Consider the following 22,781-nt stretch of genomic DNA (forward strand, 5'->3'; position numbering starts at 1 on the left):
CTCTAGCTAAAATGGAAACAAATACCCAGATTATATTTATAACAGAGCTTTCTATTTTTGTTTTCCTTGTTAAACAAAAGGCCAATTATATATCAATTCATAAAGTTTTTAATGATTTCAAATACCATAATACTTATTTTACACTCTACTTCACAACTTAAGTTGGAATTATTCGAAGATACGTGGGAGAAAGAATTGAAACCGTATTGATCATAATAAAACATCATATCATAAATATCATAAAAATATTATATAATATCGATAAATGATTGATTCAATTGATTAAAATTTATTTGTTTCGATAAAAAAATTTAAAATTTGAATCTTATTAATAGTCACTTATTGAAATTATTTTAAATGTATAATTTATAATTTTTTATTTTAAATTATCAGATATGATATATTTTATTTTAATTTAAAAAAATTAAATAATTTATTTACTTTAAATTTTTAAAAAAAAAAATATATTAAATAATAAATTTTAAATTTAATTTAATTAATTCATTTAAGATAAGATTAGTATAAATATATGTAATAAAAAGTGGGACGAAAAAGAAGCTTCAAGGTGTTCGGATGACGCAGCCAAAAGCAGAGACGTAAACCCATAAATTATCTTTCATAAAACATGTTGGGCCATGAAGATAAACTTTTTAATAATATCTGCAAAAGAAGTGACCTTTATGTTAAAATAATTTAATTTGGTCATTCTTATATTTATATTATATAAAAATATTAAATTTATATATTTATATTATATTATTTATAAAAATTATATATTAAATTTATATCGATAAAAAAATATAAAATATAATTTTTAATTTTATTGAATTTATATATAATTATATCTAAAATTTTAAATATTATTATTTTTATATTTTTTATTTATATTATATTTATATTGTATTACATTTTAAATGATCAAATTTAAAAGTAATTCTATTTTCAGTGAAGTTTTCAGACAAGCTTAGCTGAAAATGGGCCACACAAGCTTTGCCTTTGTCTACAAAAGCTGCTAATTAGGTCAGAAATAAAGACAAGGGAAAGAAAATACTAGAAATTGAGTGGATAATGATAAAGAAACTTTAAAAAACAAAAAAAGTAATGATAATTCCTATGAGTGCCCCCAAAATAAAGTTGATGTTGTATTGAGATTGCTGGGGTTATTTTATTTAATTTTTTTTGGTATTCCTTGTTTTAGTGTTTTTCTTTTCGCAGTAAGGAGCGGCATTGGGAGGGACAGATGTATCATTGTTCATTTCCCTTGTTTGGAAAACAGTTTTACGGATGCTAATAGATTGGATGGAGGTAAATTTTTACTCATTTCAAATTTAATTCAATTTTATAAATTTAATATTGGAATCATTTGATTTGATATTAAAATATTATTTTTATATTTAAATTTATTTTGATTTATATATATTTAAATTTATAGATATAAAACTAATTAAATACTAATTTTTTAAATATAAATATAAAATTATATAAATAATAAAAATAATATATATTAGGTTAGATCAAAATGCTTTTACATAAAACCTGATTGCAATTTTTTTAAAAAATATTTTTACCCAAAATTTGATTTAAAAAAATAATTGATTTTATATGACCTAATCGGATTGAAACTCGAATTAAATTGCAAACTCTATACAGTTTTAATGGAAATGAAAGGGAAAACTTCACTTTGTACACCATAACTAAAATCAGCAGTATATATTTGGAAGAGAAACATTTTTCATTGAAAACATGTATCTGTAGATGAACATGCTATCTGATTAATCATGCACTTTTCCTGCTTTTAGCTCTTCTAACCAATAAAGTCAGTAAAACAAGGGTAATTTTAGGCCTAAAAGAAGCTCTAAACGTGATTCTGCCTAAACTAATGTTAAATTCGTGATTTATAAGAGTTCATTAGATGATAAGGGTACATTTGAATAGTTAAAAACTTGATTTTGATGATATTAAAATAATAATAATAATAATTATTATTATAATTATGATTAAAAAAATTTAATAAAAATTTATGTTGAATGAATGTTATTAAAATTGATATTTAAATTTAATTGATGATGATTTAAACTTAATTGCACTTTCAAATGTAATTGCATCCAAACGCCCACTAAGATGAGATGGAACTCCTATCTTGGTACGAGTACCATTTCGTGTATCATGTAGGCATTAAGAATTGTTGTCATCCCAGAAAGCAGGGAAAGCATGAGATGACATCAGTTATTTTTTTCTTGCGCTACAACTTCTTACCTCCAACTGATATCCTTAATGTAGAAAAATTAATCTCCTAAATCAAGGAAAAAAAGGACAGTCAGAACCAGCTGTGACAAACAGTTTGCGGCAAACATTTCATTTGACCAAAACCAACAACTGCGATAGGGTTCACACACGTTTCCCAACCACTCACCGAACCTTCAATAGATTGCTCTCATTTTACTAATCCTTGAATAGATTGATAAAGGATAAACCATCCTTTTTTTCTTTTGATTTTTTTTTTTTTCAAGATAAGCCTTTGTTTTGTTTATATATGCCCCTATGCCAATCCCCAAGCTCTCCACTTTCCAACTCTTCAGCAGCTTTCTTCTCTTTGTTTTCTTTGTTTCTCCGCCAAGATTTCTGTTCCTGTTTGAACTATGATTCTGCCTTCTTATTAGCAATAAAAATTTCTTCATCAGGTTTATGATATGAACTGCCTTTCATCATTCTCACTAGTTCTTTTCTTTCATTCAGTGTCAGTTGTCATTCTTCATTGGTTTTATGTCTTCTCATTGATCTTGGGTTGATTTTCTTTTCTTAAGAGATTTTTTCATTATCAAGCAAATTTAGGTTGTCCTGACCTTGTTCTTATTAGATTTTACTGAGTTTTAAACCCAAATTCTAAGGCTCCTATCCGAGAAAATGTCGAATACTCAGCCACAGATGATCTCAGGGTCCGAGGTAGATGGTCGAGTCATGATCATGGATGAAAAGAAGAGAAAGAGGATGCTATCCAACCGAGAATCTGCGAGACGATCACGAATGAAGAAGCAAAAGCTTTTGGAGGATTTGGTTAGTGAGGTTGCTTCTTTGAAGGTAGAAATTCGGAATAACACCAACGAATATGAAGTTTTGATGCAAAAGACTCTTATTTTAGAGTCAGATAACAGTCTTTTGAAGGCTGAACAGATGGAATTGGCTCAATATTTAAGGAATCTGGAACTGATGCAAAATCAAATGGAACTATTGCAAATGAACTTGATGCAGCCTGGTGGCTTTGCTGATCAAATCCTTGACATCAAGGAACCCCATGTCGGGTCTTGGCAATGCCATGGTTCAACGCAACCTGCCATCATGGCTTCTGCTGGAATGTTCAACTATTAAATTTTGTTCCAAGATTTAGATTTGTCATTGCACAAAATGAATAGATTGAAATTGGTTCTCTTTTGTAAATACATGTAATAAATAATTGGTTAGTGTTTAAATTTCCTTGAAATGTTTGGATTATATTTACCATTGGGGAAATCCAATATTCACCATGTACTAGTCCTGAAGCAAGCCTGATTCTGGGAGGCGCTCTTCAATCATTGAAATGTTCCAATTCAAAATCAAACAGGATTCTTTGTAGTTTCCTCTGCTAGGAATGGTCTCCCTGACTCAAGTGTGACCAGGGTCTCATCTCCAAAACATAAGTCAGATTTTCGCTTGATAGCTTCAATGGCATCAAAAAAATGTTGCTGGTATATATATAGTACATCAAGCTGCAAGCTTAACATTTGTGCAGGGTCAATCAAAGAAACAATTATTCAACTTCAAAAAGTCTAGTTGAGAGATTCTCCCTTTCTTGCCAATGAAGGAAAGTTGGATTTGTAAAACTTGCAGACATATCTGAAATCTTCAGCTTCGACAAGTCCACAACCATTAAAATCAGACAAGCTTTTGCTGTTTTTCAGAATAATCTTTTTTAATGGAAAACTCTTGGATGTCAAGTCAAAAGTATGATGCTGTTCAAGGTGAGAAAGATTTCTCACCCATGATCAGAATCTTGAAACCATGATATACATATATAGCAAACTATAGATTGATCAACAGATTGTAGATATAGCATAAAACTATTCAGACCTTGACCAATGCTATAATGCTTATGATATTGTGCAAGCATGCAGCCAACTCTTACAGATATTCTTTTCTATTCAACACTCCTCAAGTAATAATTGGCAGCTTCAATTTAGATGAGGAAGGAGAGCTACCTACTCAACTCTTATCAGGTTTTTCAGAGTTCAGGTTCCTCCATAGCTCATATTCCAGAAATCAACTTCATGTTCAAGAACACGCAAGAATGCCACTTCAGCTTTTGTTTTCACATCATCAGAAGCCTTCTGTAGCTGTCGATCAGCAATTTTTCTGAGAGAATTACAGTATAGACCAGAACCTTCATTGCCCCATCTTTGGCAAGTTTCCTGAAGCTCCGCTGGGGTTTTACAACCATCTTCCAAGCAGTGTGCAAAACTCTCCTGATATACAGCTCCAATTGCCCAAAAAGCTACGATTGCAACAGTATATTTGACTTCTGGGTTCATCAAGCTCTCCAGAAATCTGAAATAGCATGTAAATAACATTTTTGCTTTAAGAATTTAATCATGAACATATTTAGGCTCAAGGCAATGGGACCATGTGTAATGATCAAGAAGATAATTTCCAAGAGCCTATTCAAGATGTCCTCATGCATGAAAAGGAAGAAACAAAAAATTTAGATTGGAACTTTAACTAAATCATTCTTTTTTCAAACCCTATAATAATTCTATCTGATTGGTCTAAATGAACCAGAAACATTCAGCACCCCAATTAAAGCTAAGACCTAAACAGAATGAACATATATGCAGAGCTCAATGGACACCTACAACTTTAACATGGGCTAAATAACAGCGATTAAATCACTAAAGAAGATGAGGTTCTCTCCTCCCAACTTCGAATTGTGTTTCAGTTTCAGACACAGACAGAACTAATAAAATTACCAGAACTTAATCCAGTATGTCTCAAAACAACTGCTGTGACAACCCCTTATTTAGTATAACATCTAAAGTGTGACAATGTGAGATGCCTCATTTAGAAATGTTGAGTTCTTGATTCACTAAGTTCAAATCTAATGTCTGGTAGGCTTTGAGTTACTATTTTGTAAATATAAGAGTAGAGCTATAATACAAGGCTTGGCCTGAGCATTTTTGATAACCAAACAAGCCTAGCTTATAGTGAGGAATGTTCCATAATCAAGCTACACCTAGACACATATTCTATCGATCCGAACTTGAGCTTAAAATGACACTGACTTGACAGATTTGAGTTACACAAACTTGACATATTCAATGAATGCTCGTTTGAGCTTGAGTTTGAATTTTATCAGGCCTGACTAGTATGTCAAGCTCATGTCAATATAAAGCTCAAGCTTCTTTAGGATACATCAACCAAGCTTGAATCAGTCTCATGTGAAGTTCAACCCTTCTTTCAGATTAATCAAGCCAAGCTCAAAAAACGGAGTTTGGCTGAGCTAGACTTACTACAGGCTTATGTTGGAGATTAGGATACCTTATTACCAAGTGTCAACTTCTTGTTGACTTTGAAACTAGTTGAATAAGCAGTTGGAAATTAAGAAGAATACTATAAGAAAATTTCCCATAAAATAAGTTTTGAATCTAAGTAGTTTTAAAGCTTAAATATGTAACTCAAAATTATGTATCTGAATGCTTTCAAGGGACTAAAAGTGTGAGAAAACATTAATTTACACCTAGTTGTAATATTGTAATCTGTATATTTATATTTATATCTCTAGAATTAAGTATCTGTATCCTTAGAATTAAGGACAGAAAATTAGGATAGACAATCTCTCAATTATAGGATTAGTTTTAGAAAGATTTAGTTTCTTAGTTTATCCACTAGTTAGTTGTATATAAACCTAAGGTGCTTGTATAATTCTTTATGAGCAGTTTTTTCAATATACATTCAATTTTACTCTTAGTTTTCCATACAGTTTTATTTCTTAATTTTTTCACATGATATCAAAGCTTTAGGCTCTTCTTGGGAAATTTTTTTTTTTCAACCTTCATTGCCTAATTCTATTTCAGGCCTTTATAGTCAAATTTTGTTAAATCTTTCATTTTTATTTTTTCCTTCTTTGGCCTTCATTGCCTAAAATCATCTCTGATTAAACTTTTACTATACGATTCGTTTCAGTTCTGAGAAAGATAACCATGCTAGAGACTGCAGAATCTGCCATTATTACCTGATTTGAGGAAGTGACAACTGGTAAAACTACTAGAGTATTACAGAAGTCTCGAAAACAAAGAAAGTTGGATAAAGAAGAGATTGAGAAATTAAGAAACCTATTGAAACTCTTGAAAAGCCTACTGAAGTATGTTCTATGGGTAAGGTCTCTAGTTCAAGTAAAGCTTCTGGTTCTCATGGATTAAATATCTCGGTTAAGCCTATTACAAGTTCTTGGGTCATTGACATAAGAGCCAAAAACCATATGACACATTCCTCATAGAAGTTTAATACATATACCCTATGTTCTAGTAATAAAAAAATTGTTGTTGCAGAAAGTCCACTGACTATAGTGGCAGGATTAGGAAATATTCAAATTAATCCCTCATTTGCTCTTAAAAATGTTCTTCATGTTCCTGAATTGTCTACTAATTTGATATCTATACAAAAACTCACCAGAGACTTGAATTGCAAAGTGACCTTTTATCCCTCCTATTCTGAATTTCATGACCAAAGTTCGGGGAAGAAAATTGGACTTGCTAAGGAGAAAGATGGAACATACTATCTTAAGATATTAAACAACACAAGTAATATCAAGAATAGTCTACCTTTTTCATATCTTTCTGAAAAATCTCCCAATAAAAACAAAATTTGGCTTTATCATTTTCGTCTTGGACATCCTTCTTTTGGAACTTTGAAAAACATGTTTCCTTCTTTGTTCAAAGGATTAAATGTTGAAAATTTTCATTGTTGTGAACTTGCAAAACATAGACGTTTCTTTTTCAGTTAGCAATAAAAGAAGTTCTACTCCTTTTTACTTGATTCATAGTGACATATAACGTCCCTCTACAATTCCTAATATTTCTAATGCAAGGTGGTTTGTTTCTTTCATAAATGATGTCTCTCGGATATTTTTACTTAAATCCAAATTAGATGTGAATAGTATGTTTTTAAGCTTTCAAAACATAATCCAAAATCAATTTGGAGTGAAAATCAAGAGATTTAGGTATGATAATGCAAGAAACTTTCAATCAAAATTTATCTACCTATTTCCAAAAGGAAGGGATTATCCATGAGATATCTTGTGTTAATACACCATAGCAGAATGGAGTGGTAGAGAGAAAAAATAGTCATTTATTAGCCACAACCTGAGCTTAACTTTTTCAAGCAAATGTACCCAAATCCTACTGGGGTAAAGCTGTTCTCACTGTCACACATATTATAAATAGGTTACCTTCAAGGGTTTTGGGATTTAAAACTTCTATGAAACTACTCTCACAATTCTATCCCAACTTTAATACCACAAACAACCTCACACCTAGGATATTTGGTTGTACATCATTTGTTCATGTTCACAATCATAATAGGAGAAAGTTGGATCCTAGAGCAATTAATAGCTTTTTTGTGGGGTATTTATTAACTCAGAAAGGGTATAAGTGCTATCATACTCTTACTAAAAAATTCTATGTGTCTGTAGATGTCACTTTTGAAGAAAGTAAACCATTTTCTACTCAACCTTATCTTCAAGGGAGACTTCATTCATGAAAAATAAGGATAAAGACTTCTTTTTACTTGATTTGTCCTCCTCTTCAACATTTTCACCCATTAATTCTTCTTAGTCTAAACTTGTTTCTTTTGAGTCCAAGTCAAACACTGAATTTGAGCCTGAACCCATTCCAAACACAAAAGATGTGACAAAGGATAATATTTTTCTTGATTCTATGAAGGAATTACGGGTGTAGTCAAGAAGGAAAGTTCTAGATCCTGAACCAATGCAAGTCTAAGAACCTAATTCTAACTCTGGAAATGAGGTAACTATTTAAGAAAGGAACTAAAGAATTTACTGAGCATCCACTATACCCAATCTCTAACTTTGTGTCATTTGAAAAATTTTCACTATCCCACAAAAATTTCCTTGTGAGCCTAAACACTATTTTTATTCCAACTACATTATTCGAGGCATTATCCAATGAGAAATGGAAACAAGCCATGAAAATAGAAATGGAGGCCTTAGAGAAAAATAAGACATGGGAATTGGTAGAGTTGCTTAAAGAAAAAAATCCAATTTTAGGTGTAAATGGGTTTTCATTGTAAAATACAAGACGGATGGTACTGTTGAAAGGTACAAAGCCAGATTGGTGGCTAAGGGCTACACTCAAACTTATGGAGTGGATTATCATGAAACTTTTGCTCTAGTTACTAAGATGAATACAGTTAGGATTTAGTTATCATTCGCTGCAAATTACAATTGGCAACTTCAACAATTTGATGTAAAGAATGCTTTTCTACATGGTGATTTGGAAGAAGAAATATATATGAAGGTTCCACTGAGATTTGAAGGTCATCTAGAAGCAAACAAAGTATGCAAGCTGAAAAAGGCTTTATATGGCCTTAAATAGTCTCCTAGGGCTTGGTTCGAGATATTTGCCAAAGTAATGCTAGCAATGTGATATAAGCAGAGTCAAGGAGATCACACATTGTTTATCAAGCACTCTGATTCAGGTAGAGTCATAGTTCTATTAGTGTTTATTGATGATATAATTGTAACCAGAGATGATGAAAAAGAGAGAATCTCTAAAACAGTATTTGGCTAGAGAATTTGAGATAAAAGAGCTAGGGAGATTGAAATACTTCCTAGGAATTGAAGTAGCTCACTCACGGTATGGTATTTTCATCTCACAACAAAAACATGTGATGGATCTTTTGAAGGAAACTGAGAAGCTTGCATGTAAACCTACAAATATCCCTATAAATCCTAATCATAAACTTAGAGAAACTAATGAAGATGTTGCTGTAGACAGAAAGATATACCAAAGATTAGTTGGAAGACTCATTTATCTATCACATACTAGACCTGATATAGGATATACTATGAGGGTGATAAGTTAATTTATGCATAGTCCTAAAGAAGTGCACCTATAAGATGTCTACCATTTATTGCACTATTTGAAGGCCAATCCTGGGAGAGGTATTTTGTTTAAAAGAAATTCAGGGTTGGTTTTAGAGGCATACACAGATGTGAATTATGTAGGTTCAGAAACTGATAGAAGATTCACCTCAAGCTATTGCACTTTCTTAGGTGGTAATCTTGTGACTTGGTGGAGTAAAATGCAGAATGTGGTGGCAAGATCAAGTGCTAAAGCAGAGTTTAGAGCAATGACTCAAGAAATAAACTACTAAAGTTAAAGATTATCCTAAAAGACTTGAAGATCAAGTGGAATGAACCAATAAGACTCTACTGTGATAACAAATCTACAATAAACATTACACACAATCCTGTGCAACATGACAGAACAAAACACATTGAAGTAGATCGGCATTTCATAAAGGAGAAACTAGATAGTAGGTTGATTTGTACACCGTATGTATTAACCAAGGATCAACTTGTAGATGTGTTGACTAAAGGTCTCAATAGTGCAACATTTCAAGAAATTATTTTCAAGCTGGGAATGAAAAACACCTATTCACTAGCTTGAAGAGGAGTGTAGGAAAACACTTTTTTATAGTCGATTGTAATATTGTAATCTGTATGTTTATATCTGTATCTCTAGAATTAAGAACAGAAAATTAAGATAGACAATCCCTCAATTATAGGGTCAGTTTTAGAAAGATTTAATTTTCTAGTTTACCCATTAGTTAGTTATATATAAACCTAAGGTGCTTGTATAATTCTTTATGAGTAGTTTTTTCAATATACATTCAGTTTTACTCTTAGTTTTTCACACAATTTTATTTCTTTTATAAACAGTTTTTGCAATATACATTCAATTTTACTCTTAGTTTTTCACACAGTTTTATTTCTTAATTTTTCCACAAAAATTAACTTCTGCCAAAGATAATTTTCATGGCATAAATCCTCCAAATCAATCATATTAAACCTGAATGTATCTTCAAAGTTCTGAATAGATAGTTCTGTAATGGTGACCATCAGTTTGAGGTAGGAAAAAAGTATTGGGTTCAATCAAGAAACCATTTCTACCTAGGCACGACACCAAAGATGAACAATAAAAAAAGATGTCCATTTGATTGATGATCCCTAGGAGTCTATACAAGGCTATAAAGGATAAGAAGTTGAGACCTAACAATGAGGTCTCCTAATCACCGATATTCATGAAAAAATGCCATTAAACCCAGGCTAAATTGTAATTTAGACCTCGTATCCATTGGAATTTTTACTTTAGCATCTCAAAGAAAGGCATAAGATCGTCACATATACATATTTCCATGGGCTCTACAGGCACTAAAATTAAAAAAAAAAAAAAAAAAAAGAGGTTCAAAGCAATCAAAACAACAAGAATAATCAAAAGCAAAAACTCTTAGTAAATAGCATAACTAGAGAGGTTACCGGCAATATTCTTGATTTGCTTTCTGAGAAACAATATTTGAGAGGTGAACATCCCACTTGGAGGCTTCTTTCTTGAACCATGCAATCTCATCATTTAAAGCAGCCATACCTCCTAATATCACTTCCATATCATTACTACTATCATCTGATCCTTTCCAAGCGTTAGTCAACACACTTGATACAAACGGCACAAAAGCTCTAACAAATATGTAATCCTGCCCCTGAATTACAATTATATAAATTTTTCTTCAGAAAGTTTTTGACTTTTGACACCATGTCAGTTCATAACATCAAGCAACAAAATTTGAATTAAAAGCAATCAAATTTTCATCTAAAAAAGCAATCTTTTCCACAGCTAGCATCTAATTTACACCTAAGTGGTAAGATATTGGTCCAAAAAGATCATATTTGAAGATGGAAATAGCAAGAATTAAGAATCAGAAAATACCAGCCATGTTTTAAAAGAGGAAAGATCAATGTTCCCATCTCGAATGCTGCGGATAAAAGGGTGTCTAGTAGCTCCAACATACAACAAACTGTGCTTTCTCAGCCATCTCTCAGTCATGGTGATCTTCTCCTCCATTTTTTGCCACTCAAACTTCTCTTTGAGACTTTGGAGTTCCGGAAATTAGTTTCCAGTTTCTCAGTACTAAAATGATGTTTCTCCTTGAACTGTCTTTCACTGTCGCTCGCTTATCTGTTCCCACAAGTGTCAAACATGCAAGTCAAAGGCTGTGCATATGTCAACCCTGATCTGCACGTGTAAACATCCTGGATCCAGTCTGGGCCGTGCTGGCCTCCTGGGGTTGCGGTCCTGTGGATTGCACACACATGTGCTTTTGGTGATTCGATGACCTGTCCAGGCAAAGCCTAGTTTATTGGGCTCTATAGCCAGGCCCTTAACTTAGGAAAAATTCGTAGATGGATGAGGGGGTTGGTGTGGCTAATGATTTGGGTTAAATTCAGCCGGTTCATAGAGTTGAGTTTGACAAAACAAAATGTAGAATACGGACTCAATCGTCCACGTATTTCAGAAAAATGGGAGTTCTTTGATGTGTTGATTTTCAAATCAATAAGGAATTGAATTCATACTTTTATCTTTCTACAATTTCGGTAGCTAGAAACATTTAGTTTCTTAACAGATTCAAGTTGTTGTCAGAGTAAATTTTTTCAAGTTTCAACTCTTTATCTAAATTGATGTGGAGCTATTATACGTTGGTTTTGTCAACATCAGATTCAAGGATTCATGTGTTTTGAGCAAGCAGAGACTATAAATTATTGTTGAGCCTATACATAGTCTTTGAGCCTAATGAAAATATGTTACTATGCCACCAGGCGCTCAGAAAACTATTCCAGTATATATATTCTAATGATAGGTAAAGCCAAATGGAAGAGAAAAGCATCATACGAGGAGCAGACAACTCAATACAACTATGAATAGATTTGCATCCATCCAAATTAGAATATAAAATTATAAGGAAAAGCAGAAACAACATTAAGAACACATGGATAGCAAATTGAGAGGTCTAGTTTCTGTGACAACATGGAATGTCGACATTATGTACTCATAAGGTTGACAGATTCGGTGGCCTTTTTATGTTGATTAGTGGAAAAGTAATGCTATTATCAGATTATCGGTATGATTGCCTTATCGTTTAGCTGCTGCTGCATTGTCAGCTTGAAATTTACTCGCTATTTCGCATCGGTAATCTGTTCTGCAGAAGTTCTATACTGTAACTAATTATCAAATAGATGAGGACATGGCTATAACAGGTATTATATGGAATGTTTAAAACTTTAGTGCAGAAATGGCTAAATGGTAGGATTTCTATTAATCTATGATTGACAGGTACATTGTAATTAGTGGTAAGAGGAGTCAGATTCAAACCCCCAAAAAAATGAATTTAGAGTCATGCCTCAATTCTCATAGTGACTGATGACAGTAATCATCACTTTACAATGACTTTGGATTTCTACTCAGCTCCTCTTGATGAAAAAACTTGCTATCGTGTCCTCTGCTGCACTCTTGAACAAATCTTGCTTCTGGTATCCTAGCTAAAAAACAAAAAACTTTCACTGATAACCTCTATAAAGTATTTTAAGTTCCAAGCATATTTTAAATCCAACTTTTCTGCGACAGAATCTGGTTTCTTTTATCATTCTTGTGTCATTTTAGTGGCAGCCATTGTGATTCCCCTTATGCTACAGTCTTGTATGAGTACTGGTTTTTTTATCATCAGAATGTGCAGCCTTATGATTGGCCAGTAATGCAGTGGAGATAAATCACCTAATGGGAGAGGATACAGCCTCCCATGCGCATATATAAGTCCTCGAAGGAGATTGATCATTGGCTTAGCAGGAGTGTATTGCTTCTTCTTGGATACTCTCTAAAATCTTATAGTGAGATTATGGAATCTCATCAGGAGCTATTGGTAGCTCATATCACTGATCTCTATGAGAAAATTTCAAGGCTAGAAGACCTCAGTCCCTCCAATCATGTCAATACCCTCTTCACCAAACTTGTACTTACATGTCTGTCACCAACTGACATTGATGTCACTAGGTTGAGTGAAAGAGTTCTAGAAATGAGATGCAGGCTGATTAAACTTTGTGGGGAAGCTGAGGGAATCTTAGAGGGACATTTCTCTAATCTCATAGGATCTCATGCAAATCCACTTGACCATACCAGTATCTTCCCTTACTATTCCAATTACCTCAAACTGACTCATCTGGAATTCTCCATGCTGAAAAAACATTGCACCATACTTCCTAATCGAGTGGCTTTCATAGGCTCTGGTCCCCTCCCTCTCACTTCCATCATTTTGGCTACTAAATATTTGATGACTACCTCCTTCTATAACTATGATATTGACCCATATGCAAATGTCAAAGCCTTTCAGTTGGTTTCCTCGGACCCTGACTTATCGAAACGAATGTTTTTCCACACTGCAGATATTATGAATGTGTCAAGTGGCTTAAAGGAGTATGAAGTCATTTTCTTGGCGGCTCTAGTAGGCATGGACAAGGAGGAGAAGATTCGAGTAATACGCCACTTGGCTGAGCACATGGCTCCTGGCGCTTTTCTGTTGCTAAGGAGTGCCCATGGAGCTCGAGCATTCTTATATCCTGTCATTGATCCTTGTTATGACCTTCAAGGCTTTGAAGTTCTTTCAGTGTTTCATCCAACTGATGAGGTCATAAATTCAGTAATCATTGCTCGCAAACAACTGAATCCTATTCTTTCATGGAATCAAGAATTGGACTCTACCACCTTACCTAGCAAATGCTCTGAAATTCAATGCTTCAATCCTATAAACCATGGAAACATAATGGAAGAGTTAACCATTGATGAGCAACTGTTGTGAACCGTCTTCCTGTCCATGCTCTTCAACAAAACCTACGTGAAAATGGGTTCCTCGAACTCTCCTTTTTTTTCATTTTTATCCTCAATGATTCCAAATTGAATACTTTCACAATAAAATGTTTGTCCTTTGTGATGTCCTAATCAATTGTTCCCCATGGCCATAGCCAAGGAAAATATAATCTCTGTTTGTTCTTTTTGGTTGAAAATTTATGATATCTGATTATTGTCAACTAATGAATGCACATATTATCCTCCTAGTTATGGCCTTCTAGGAGGAAAATGGAAGCTTACTTTTATACTAACTTACTTGTATAACAAGCAAAGCAGTGAACTCCGAAAAAACACAATTCCTTCCTAGAAGGAAATATCTCACTTCTTTTGTTTTTGATCAATAAATTATATCATACCAAAAGCAATGAAAGTTTTAAAGGAAGAGGGAACTGTGAATCAAGACAGGATTGTAGTAGACATATGGTTTTGTGTCAAGACAACATCAAAACATTTGGAGATTTTGTTACGGGGCGGGGCTTACTTAGAGCTTACATTGCAATTCCTACTTTGTTTTCTTTTTTTCACATTATTTCCCAAGTAGAAAGAGATTGATAGAATTGGTGTTCCTTTCCAGTTGACGACTAGGAATTTTCCATTCCTATAACATGTGCACGAATTTCCAGGATCAAACTGTTTGGCCACCAAATCTGCTTGATACAAAGCTTCCACCAGCCAGCACAAAGTTTGTAAAACTGCTTCTTCAAGCTTCAGTCTTCATATCCTGGAAAATCCTATCCTCATCCTATGCTGCAACAATATTTCAGATCTCTTGGTCCAAGCATGCAGCTGCCAAAATCCCCCTGTTTTGGTTACACTATCCATACAATATTCAAGGCAATCAAAAATTGCAGTGTAGAAAGATAATGCTTCAGAAAAGCATTCCACGAAAATCGTGGTTGTGTGATTTGCCTCAAACTCTGTGATGACTACAATGCATGGATTGAGGTTCTTAAGCACTCTTAGTATAGATTACTAGCAATCAGGTTGTGTTAAAGTATGTCTCAGCTGAATCCGGTAGCTGATTCAGGCTTTATATTTTGCCAAACTCAAAGACGATGGCTTCACCATCATTTAACTCAAAGGTATATATTTTGCCAAACAAGTTAATTTCATTTTAAAATTTTAGAAGTCTCTTTACAAATGAAATCTCTTCTTAAAATTCCTCATCGAAACTCATCCTAGGAATTCGAGGGGCATTCATATTAACAGATAAAAGCTTGCTGCCATAGGATTGGCAATTGCTGTTCACTTCAAGACCTGATATATATTTATACTCCATTAATTTGATGACTATGTTCAGATGGACAGTGATTGCTATTACTATAAGCACTATGAAATTTGAAAGAGCATAAGCATAGAGCTTGTGTTTCCACCTATGTAAAATACTGCAAACTTTCAAACAAAAACAAATCACAACTCAGAGAACCTATAATCCTTATTTTCACAAGAAGAAAAAAGAAAAAAGCAACAATTGACTAGGAAATAAAACTACCATAACACTGATTCTGCTAATGGTAGTTTTATTTCCTATAATACTATCACCAAAGAACACTGATTCTATGATCTCTAAAGCCACAATTTACTGAGACCAAAGCAATCTTATAAGCAAAGGGTAAGGCGAAGCTCTGGGCAAAACTTGACAGCCTCTTACCTGTGCCCTCAATTATATCCTTTGCATCAGTTGCAACAGCAGTCATTTTCAGGAGCTCAAGAGAGCATTCATGTCGAGGTGCAAGAGATTGCATGAGGGCTGTCCATTGCACCCCATTTCTGATTGTAAAATCAATTATGTGAATCCTCTTTGCCTCAGAAACATTTTCCACAACGGCCTGCATGCCAGAAAATTGTGTAATCTGAGAAAAAGGCAATTCTCCTTGACATGCCATTGTAGTGGGGTTCAGCCTCATGGTTGCCTCATCAAAATTAAACAATGGTTTCCTTCTCAAACCCTTAGGTGCAGGCCTTCCTTTCTCTCTTTCAATCTTCTCTCGAAGAGCTTCAGAGAAATAATAGACCACTCAGTGAACAGGACTTCCAGTTTTGGATGACATGTAGTCACATTATTTCAGCAATCTGCTAGCACGGTCATATTGTTGATAGCCTTCTTTCTCTGCGGCAGCTAGAAGTAGCAAAGTAACCTCCACATCGCTTGTCTTCTGATCAGAAAGCCCAGAAAAAGAAAGATTAAAAGGATGGTCAAGCATGGAAATACTATCAATAGTTTGGCAAGAGGACTGGATAAACATCTCTCCAGCAATCCTCATGACTTCTGCAGTTGACAATTTTCTGTCTTCCTTCTTTGCAAACACAGTTATGTCATTCACTTCCTCATTTTTTCTTTCCCCATTCAATCGTTTGAATCCGCTACCATAGTTGTTTAGCAGCCCAAGTGAGGATAAAGAAAAAGTGTACTGCTTTTCCTTCTTTGTCTCAGCAACATCTTGAATTCCAGTAGGCATCTGACCAAGCTTTGCAATTTCCCCCAGACATGTTTGAAGTGGTGGGGATGCAGCATTGAAACTTACTCCATCTAAAAGACCATAATCTGTAATTGTAAATGGTTGTTTTTGCTGCTCTTGTGGCCGATACTTGGAGAAACTGAATCCTTCTTCCTGCAGTAAGTCATCTCGGTATGATCCATAATCAGAAGACAAGGAATCAATGCCTCCAGAGTCCAGTCTCTCCCCAATACTCTGCTCCATAAAAACTACTTTGCTTCCCTCTATTACCTCCCTCAAAACTCTCAAAACCTTTATTAGAAGAACTAAGCATTTCTGGAACTTCATCAATGTTCAGGTCATCTAAAGTCGTCATGGTAGACAGCAAGGAAACTAACAGATCAATATATGCTTCCTCAAGGAAACTAAAACAGTGATTAACCAATTTTCAGCAATTTCTATGATGTGGACAAGAAGATTTTTCTTTTTCTTGGTAACAAGGAATATTTTAGTATTTTACTTTGAAACAGTCTTGCATAAAGTATGGCAACCTTATATATATTGATATTTCCAAGGTGGCCTGCAGCAGGCTGGAGCCTGGAACTGAACCATGTTTACATGAATGCCAATTGGATAAAATTGTGGATAAAACCAATTTTTATACAGATTTTTACTGAACTTTGCAACTCAAACAACAGTTGGAAACAGAAACAATGCATTCAGATGCCAGAATCAAGCTGATATCAATCAGCCAAGCATGGTTACAAATACTAAAAGAACATAGAAAAGTGAGAACACAAGAAACAAACATGATATAACTGACAAGGAAAAGTACATATAATAATCAGAAAATTAAACCTTGGTTAAGACATGAAAAGAAATCTTACATGAAAAGAAATCTTACAATGAAAAGAAAATTAAACATTATATAATTGCGGTGGAATTCAACCCTGCTTAGATTATGAAAATTCATCTCCAAAGGATAAAAGAACCAGTTGGAATTGAAAACATATCTCCGTGTCTGTGGATAAATGCATTTTCATATTATAGTTGTGTCTACCCTAGAGTTGGCTGCAATTGTTTTATCACAATTTGCCTTTATATTTAGTTTTTTTCTTTAAAAAAAATCCCATTTAGCTGCGCATACCAGTTTTAGTAAGGCAATTAGTGGATACTCTCAAAGGTGCCACTATGAAACAATATGAATGCTCAAAACATTCAGTTGAAACTCTTTGCAAGAATCAACTAACTCAAGAAAATCGGCCGAAGCTGAAGAGCTTAATTTAGTTCCATTTTTTTTGGTTTTTCTTTACATTGATCAGTTCAGTTTTGTAATAGACTAAATCAGTTATTCAATTTTTACAACCAAATTAAGAGAACTGATCTCTGCCCTATAGACAGCTTTGAGATTGACAGCCAAGTAATTGACATACATGTTGTCCTTTATTGGGGCAAAATCAACTTGTCAGCTGAGGCATCAACCTGGGTTTCTTCAATGATGTTGGCTAGGTCCTAACCTGTTTTAAGTTCATCAAATTTTACAATTACAAAGCTCTTAAAAGTCTTGTTTTTGGCAGTGTTTAACATTTTTAAATGTAATGGTTTGAGGTCTTAAAAGTGAAAAAAAAATATATTGGTGGATGAAAAATTGACACAATATAAACTTGTGCTACCATTAAGAACCAACTTATTTATGATTTTTTTCTAAAACTTCTATGCCTGGAAAGTGAAAACCATCAAGAAATAGAAAGTATCTTTTTATTTGCTTTCTCTAATCAAGGCACTGTTTTCAGTTTCCATGAATCAAAATCTAATTTAAAAGATAATTTTAATTATTTTGACCCAACCCAATTCCATCAATAAGTTCATTTAATAAAAAACTTTAGGCTTGCATATAAAAAATCCATAAATCAAAATTAAATAATCATGTAAACCTGTATTTTTTTTAATTAATCAAACTAATAAACATTTAATTTCATTCAATTGAATTTTAAATATTTATTTTCACTTTATTAAACATGATTTTGGTGAAAACTGGTGATGGATGCTAACTAATTTTCGTCCAATAAAAATTAATTGGATGAAAATAAATATTTAAACATTCAATTAATTACAATAAAAAATAAAAATTCATATGATTATTTTATTTTAGTTTAGGGTTTATCATCAATTTTTTTTTTAGAGCAATTATAAGAGAAATTCAGAATTTATATTGTTTTGTTATCTCTGATCATGCTTTTATATTACATACTGATTCAATAAAAATAGAGCACTATCGAAAGAGAGTGCTTCAGAGACCATCATCAGACAGGGATGGAGGTTTCAGGAAGCTTTTATCATACTAAGCAGAGGTGGATCTTAAGAAACACCGAAAAAGAAAGTTTCCCAAGAAGAAACAGAACCTCAGCAATTAGGCAAGGCCGGAAATGATATGAATAGACATGGCTTCCAAATTAAAGCTTTCAATGGTGATGTTCATAGGACTACAGTTCTCTTTCTATAGCAAATAGCAATAGGATACGTTTCACCTAAGTCAAATCATTCCCCATATAGGCTCATATATTGTCAAAGAAACGTACCCCCTGGCTTATATCTCAGATTTAACCTTTATGGGTTAACGCATAAAAGCCTGTTGCCATAGGATTGGCAATTGCTGTTCATTTCAAGACCTGATATGCATTTACACTCCATTAATTTGATGACTGTGCTCAGATGGACAATGATTGCTATTACTATAACCACTGTGAAATTTGAAACAGCACAAGCATAGAGCTTGTGTTTACACCTATGTAAAATACTGCAAACTTTCATACAAAAACAAATCACAACTCAAAGCAATCTATAATCTTTATTTTCACAAGAAGAAAAAAAAGAAAAAGCCACAATTGACCAGGAAAAAAACTACCATCACATTCACTGCTGTGATCATCCCCATGGACTTCCGCCATTGAACAGTTGAATGGAAGCCACCAAGCCTAGAGCGTGGCAATGTTAAGGGATTAAAGCCACAATTTAAAGAAACTTCCAAACAGAAAGAGAATGCATCGGTGTTCCCTTCCATCCAACAAGTAGGCATTTCCCATTCATATCAAGTGTACACGAATTCCCACAAGCAAAAGTATTGAGAACAAGGTCTGCTTGATACAGGGATGACATGCTTAATTCAGCCTCCCCCATTCCATACCGAGCAAAGAATGCCCTCCAAACGTCAAACTTCACATGTCGTACCTTCCTTTCCTCACCTTCAGCAGCTACCATGTTTCTAATTCCATCAGCAAAGAACACTGATTCTATGATCTCTCTATTTTTACAATTCTGTTTCATGCAAGTTGCAACACAATCGAAGTATGCGCTGAAGAAGAAAAGAACTTCAATGAAACGGTTCACAAAGGTTGGTGAGTTATGGTTGGCTTCAATTTCAACTACCACCATTAAACGAGGATTCATGACTCTGAGAACTCTCATTATATTTTCAAGCCGGTTTGGCATTGCAAGCATGCTCCTAAAGGCAAACGCAGCATAGACAGCAATCGTTTCTTCAGCATCAAGTTCAAAGTGATCTTCTTTGAGATCTAACATGTCTGGGACCATAACAATCTTATAAGCAAAAGGTAAGCCTACGCTCTGGGCAAAACTTGACAGCCACTTACCAGTGCCCTCGATTATATCGTTTGCATTAGTTGCAACAGCAGTTATTTTCAGGAGCTCGAGAGGGCACTCATGTCGAGATGCAAGAGCTTGCATTAAGACTGTCCATTGCACCCCATTTCTGATTGCAAAATCAATTATGTGAATCCTCTTTGCCTCAGAAACATTTTCCACAATGGCCTGTATCCCAGAAAATTGTGTAATCTGCGAAAAAGGCAATTCTCCATGACATGCCATTGTAGTGGGGTTTGGCTTCATCATTGCCTCATCAAAATTAAACAGCGGTTTCCTTCTCAAACCCTTAGGTGAAGGTCTTCCTGTCTCTCTTTCAATCTTCTCTCGAAGAGCTTCAGAGAAATAATAGACCACTCGCTGAACTGTATTTCCAGTTTTGGATGACATGTAGTCACATTGTTTCAGCAATCTGCTAGCACGGTCATATTGTTGATGGCCTATTTTCTCTGCAGCAGCTAGAAGTAGCCCAGCAAGCTCCACATCTCTTGTCTCCTGATCAGAAAGTCCCGAGAAAGAAAGATTAGAAGGATGGTCAAGCATGGAGATACTATCAATAGTTTGGCAAGAGGACAGGATAAACATTTCTCCAGCAATCCTCATAACTTCTTCAGTTGACAATTTTCTGTCTTCCTTCTTTGTAAACACAGTTATGTCATCGACTTCCTCAATTCTTCTTTCCCCATTCAATCGTTTGAATCCACTACCATAGTTGTTCAGCAGCCCAAGTGAGGATAAGGAAAAAGGGTACTGCTTTTCCTCCTTTGTCTCAGCAACATTTTGAATTCCAGAAGGCATCTGACCAAGCTTTGCAATTTCCTCCAGACATGTCTGAAGTGGTGGAGATGCAGCATTGAAACTTACTCCATCTAAAAGACCATAATCTGTCATTGTAAATGGTTGTTTTTGCTGCTCTTGTGGCCGATACTTGGAGAAACTGAATCCTTCTTCCTGCAGTAAGTCATCTCGGTAGGATCCATAATCAGAAGACAAGGAATCAATGCCTCCAGTCTCTCCCCAGTACTCTTCTCTATAAAAATTACTTTGCTTCCCTCTATTACATAACTCAAAACTCTGAAAATCTTTGTTAGAAGAACTAAGCATATCTGAAACTTCATGAATATTCAGATCATCTAAAGAGAATACAGCATTCGCCATGGTAGACAGCAAGGAAACTAACAGATTAAATATTCGCAATTTCCATGCTTTTAACAAGAAATTTTTTCTTTTTCTCGGTAACAAGGAATATTATAGTATTGTACTTTGAAACAATCTGGCATATAGTATGGCAACCTCATATAATATTGATATTTCCAAGGTGGCCTTCACCAGGGCTGGAACTCAACCATGTTTACATGAATGCCAATTGGAAAAAATAGACAAAACCAATTTTTATACAAATTTTTAATAGATTTTGTGACTCAAACAACGGTTGGAAACAGGAACAATGCATTCAGATGCCACAATCAAGCTGATGTCATTGTTGAGGAATTAATCGATCAGCCAAGCACGGTTACAAATACTAAAAGAACATAGAAAGGTGAGTACACAAGAAACAAACATTATATAACTGACAACAAAAAGAACATATAATAATCAGAAAATTAAACCTTGATTGAGACGTGAAAAGGAAATCTTACAATGCAGCCTGCAGCAACGACTGAAAATCCTAGAGAGCTTTGAGATTGACAGCCAAGTAATTGACATACGTTTTGTCCTTGGTATCTATTTCCATTCCCTTTTCGTCTGTATATTATTGGAGCAAAATCAACTTATCAGCTGAGTCATCAAACTTGGTTTTCTTCAATAATGTTGGCCTGGTCATAACCTGTTTTAAATTCATCAAATTTTACAATTACAAAGATCTTAAAAATCTTGTTTTTGGCACTGTTTGACATTTTAAATGTAATAGTTTGATGTCATAAAAGTGAAAAATATATATATATTGGTGAATGAAAATTTGACACAATCTAAACTTATAACCTGTATGGACAAAATTTGTTCTTTGAGCAAGAATCATACATTAATCACTAAGCCAAATGTTCGAGTGCTACCATTAAAAAGACACTCGTTAAAAGACAACTTATTTATGTTTCCTAAAACTTGTATTTCTTGAGAGTGAAAACCATCAAGGAATAGAAAGCATCTTTTTATTTGCTTTCTCTAATAATGGCTCTATTTTCAATTCCCAAGAATCAAAATGCAATTTAAAAGATAATTTTAATTATTTTGATCCAACCCAATTCCATCAACAAATCCATTTAAGAAAAACTTTTAGACTTAAATATAAAAAAAGACCCATGAACGAAAATTAAATAATCATCCAAACTCTGTATGATTTTATTATAATTAATTCGATTCTTATGACTTTAATTTCATTCAATTAAATTTTTAAATATTTATTTTCACTCAATTAAATTATCGATTTGATGAAAATCGATGATGACTATTAATCAATTTTCATCCAATAAATATGTAATTGAATGGAGATAAATATTTAAAATTTTAATTAATTACAATAAAACTGAAAAAATTCATATAATTATTTAATTTTAATTTAAGATTCTTTTGCTCTTCAGCCATTCTTTTGAGATCACTTAAGCCCAAATTAAGGTCTTCTTAGCCCAACTGAAGATATTAATGGGCCTCGACAGTCCCTTTCGGTCCAACTTAAATATGAATT

At 33.8% G+C, this 22,781-nt stretch overlaps 4 protein-coding genes and 1 pseudogene across 4 annotated transcripts; 2 read left to right on the plus strand and 3 right to left on the minus strand.

Moving 5' to 3' along the window:
* Window positions 1–2,251: 2,251 nt before the first annotated feature.
* On the plus strand, window positions 2,252–3,478 carry LOC111306924 (bZIP transcription factor 53-like). The gene has a single exon (XM_022904956.2). The coding sequence runs from the start codon at window positions 2,905–2,907 to the stop codon at window positions 3,364–3,366; it is 462 nt and encodes a 153-aa protein (XP_022760691.1). The 5' UTR covers window positions 2,252–2,904; the 3' UTR covers window positions 3,367–3,478.
* A 441-nt stretch (window positions 3,479–3,919) lies between these two features.
* Window positions 3,920–11,298, minus strand: LOC111306923 (putative bifunctional TENA-E protein). Its single transcript, XM_022904955.2, has 3 exons — window positions 11,034–11,298; window positions 10,586–10,806; window positions 3,920–4,578 (listed from the first exon to the last, which is right to left on the minus strand). The coding sequence occupies exons 1-3, from the start codon at window positions 11,166–11,168 to the stop codon at window positions 4,263–4,265; spliced, it is 672 nt and encodes a 223-aa protein (XP_022760690.2). The 5' UTR covers window positions 11,169–11,298; the 3' UTR covers window positions 3,920–4,262.
* Window positions 11,299–12,516: 1,218 nt separating this feature from the next.
* Window positions 12,517–14,182, plus strand: LOC111307514 (nicotianamine synthase-like). Its single transcript, XM_022905533.2, has one exon. It carries the CDS (start codon window positions 12,898–12,900, stop codon window positions 13,948–13,950), a length of 1,053 nt encoding a protein of 350 aa, XP_022761268.2. The 5' UTR covers window positions 12,517–12,897; the 3' UTR covers window positions 13,951–14,182.
* Window positions 14,183–14,472: 290 nt separating this feature from the next.
* Window positions 14,473–16,814, minus strand: LOC111307515 (uncharacterized; annotated as a pseudogene).
* Window positions 16,815–19,113: 2,299 nt separating this feature from the next.
* LOC111307517 (DELLA protein RGL1-like) lies at window positions 19,114–21,256 on the minus strand. The gene has a single exon (XM_022905534.2). It carries the CDS (start codon window positions 21,254–21,256, stop codon window positions 19,451–19,453), a length of 1,806 nt encoding a protein of 601 aa, XP_022761269.1. The 3' UTR covers window positions 19,114–19,450.
* Between the last annotated feature and the right edge of the window lie 1,525 nt (window positions 21,257–22,781).

The sequence above is a fragment of the Durio zibethinus genome, chromosome 22, assembly GCF_047325235.1.
Source record: "Durio zibethinus cultivar Kanyao isolate XHJ-2024 chromosome 22, ASM4732523v1, whole genome shotgun sequence".
NCBI lineage: Eukaryota > Viridiplantae > Streptophyta > Magnoliopsida > Malvales > Malvaceae > Durio > Durio zibethinus.

Excerpts from the sequence above, each read along its gene's own strand:
- LOC111307517 (XM_022905534.2), bottom strand. The coding sequence starts at position 21,256 with ATGGCGAATGCTGTATTCTCTTTAGATGATCTGAATATTCATGAAGTT.
- LOC111307514 (XM_022905533.2), top strand. The coding sequence starts at position 12,898 with ATGCGCATATATAAGTCCTCGAAGGAGATTGATCATTGGCTTAGCAGG.
- LOC111306924 (XM_022904956.2), top strand. The coding sequence starts at position 2,905 with ATGTCGAATACTCAGCCACAGATGATCTCAGGGTCCGAGGTAGATGGT.
- LOC111306923 (XM_022904955.2), bottom strand. The coding sequence starts at position 11,168 with ATGGAGGAGAAGATCACCATGACTGAGAGATGGCTGAGAAAGCACAGT. Across the intron at positions 10,807-11,033 it reads CCTCTTTTAAAACATGGCTG|GGGCAGGATTACATATTTGT; the intron begins GTATTTTCTGAT and ends ATTGTAATTCAG. Across the intron at positions 4,579-10,585 it reads GCAAATCAAGAATATTGCCG|ATTTCTGGAGAGCTTGATGA; the intron begins GTAACCTCTCTA and ends ATGCTATTTCAG.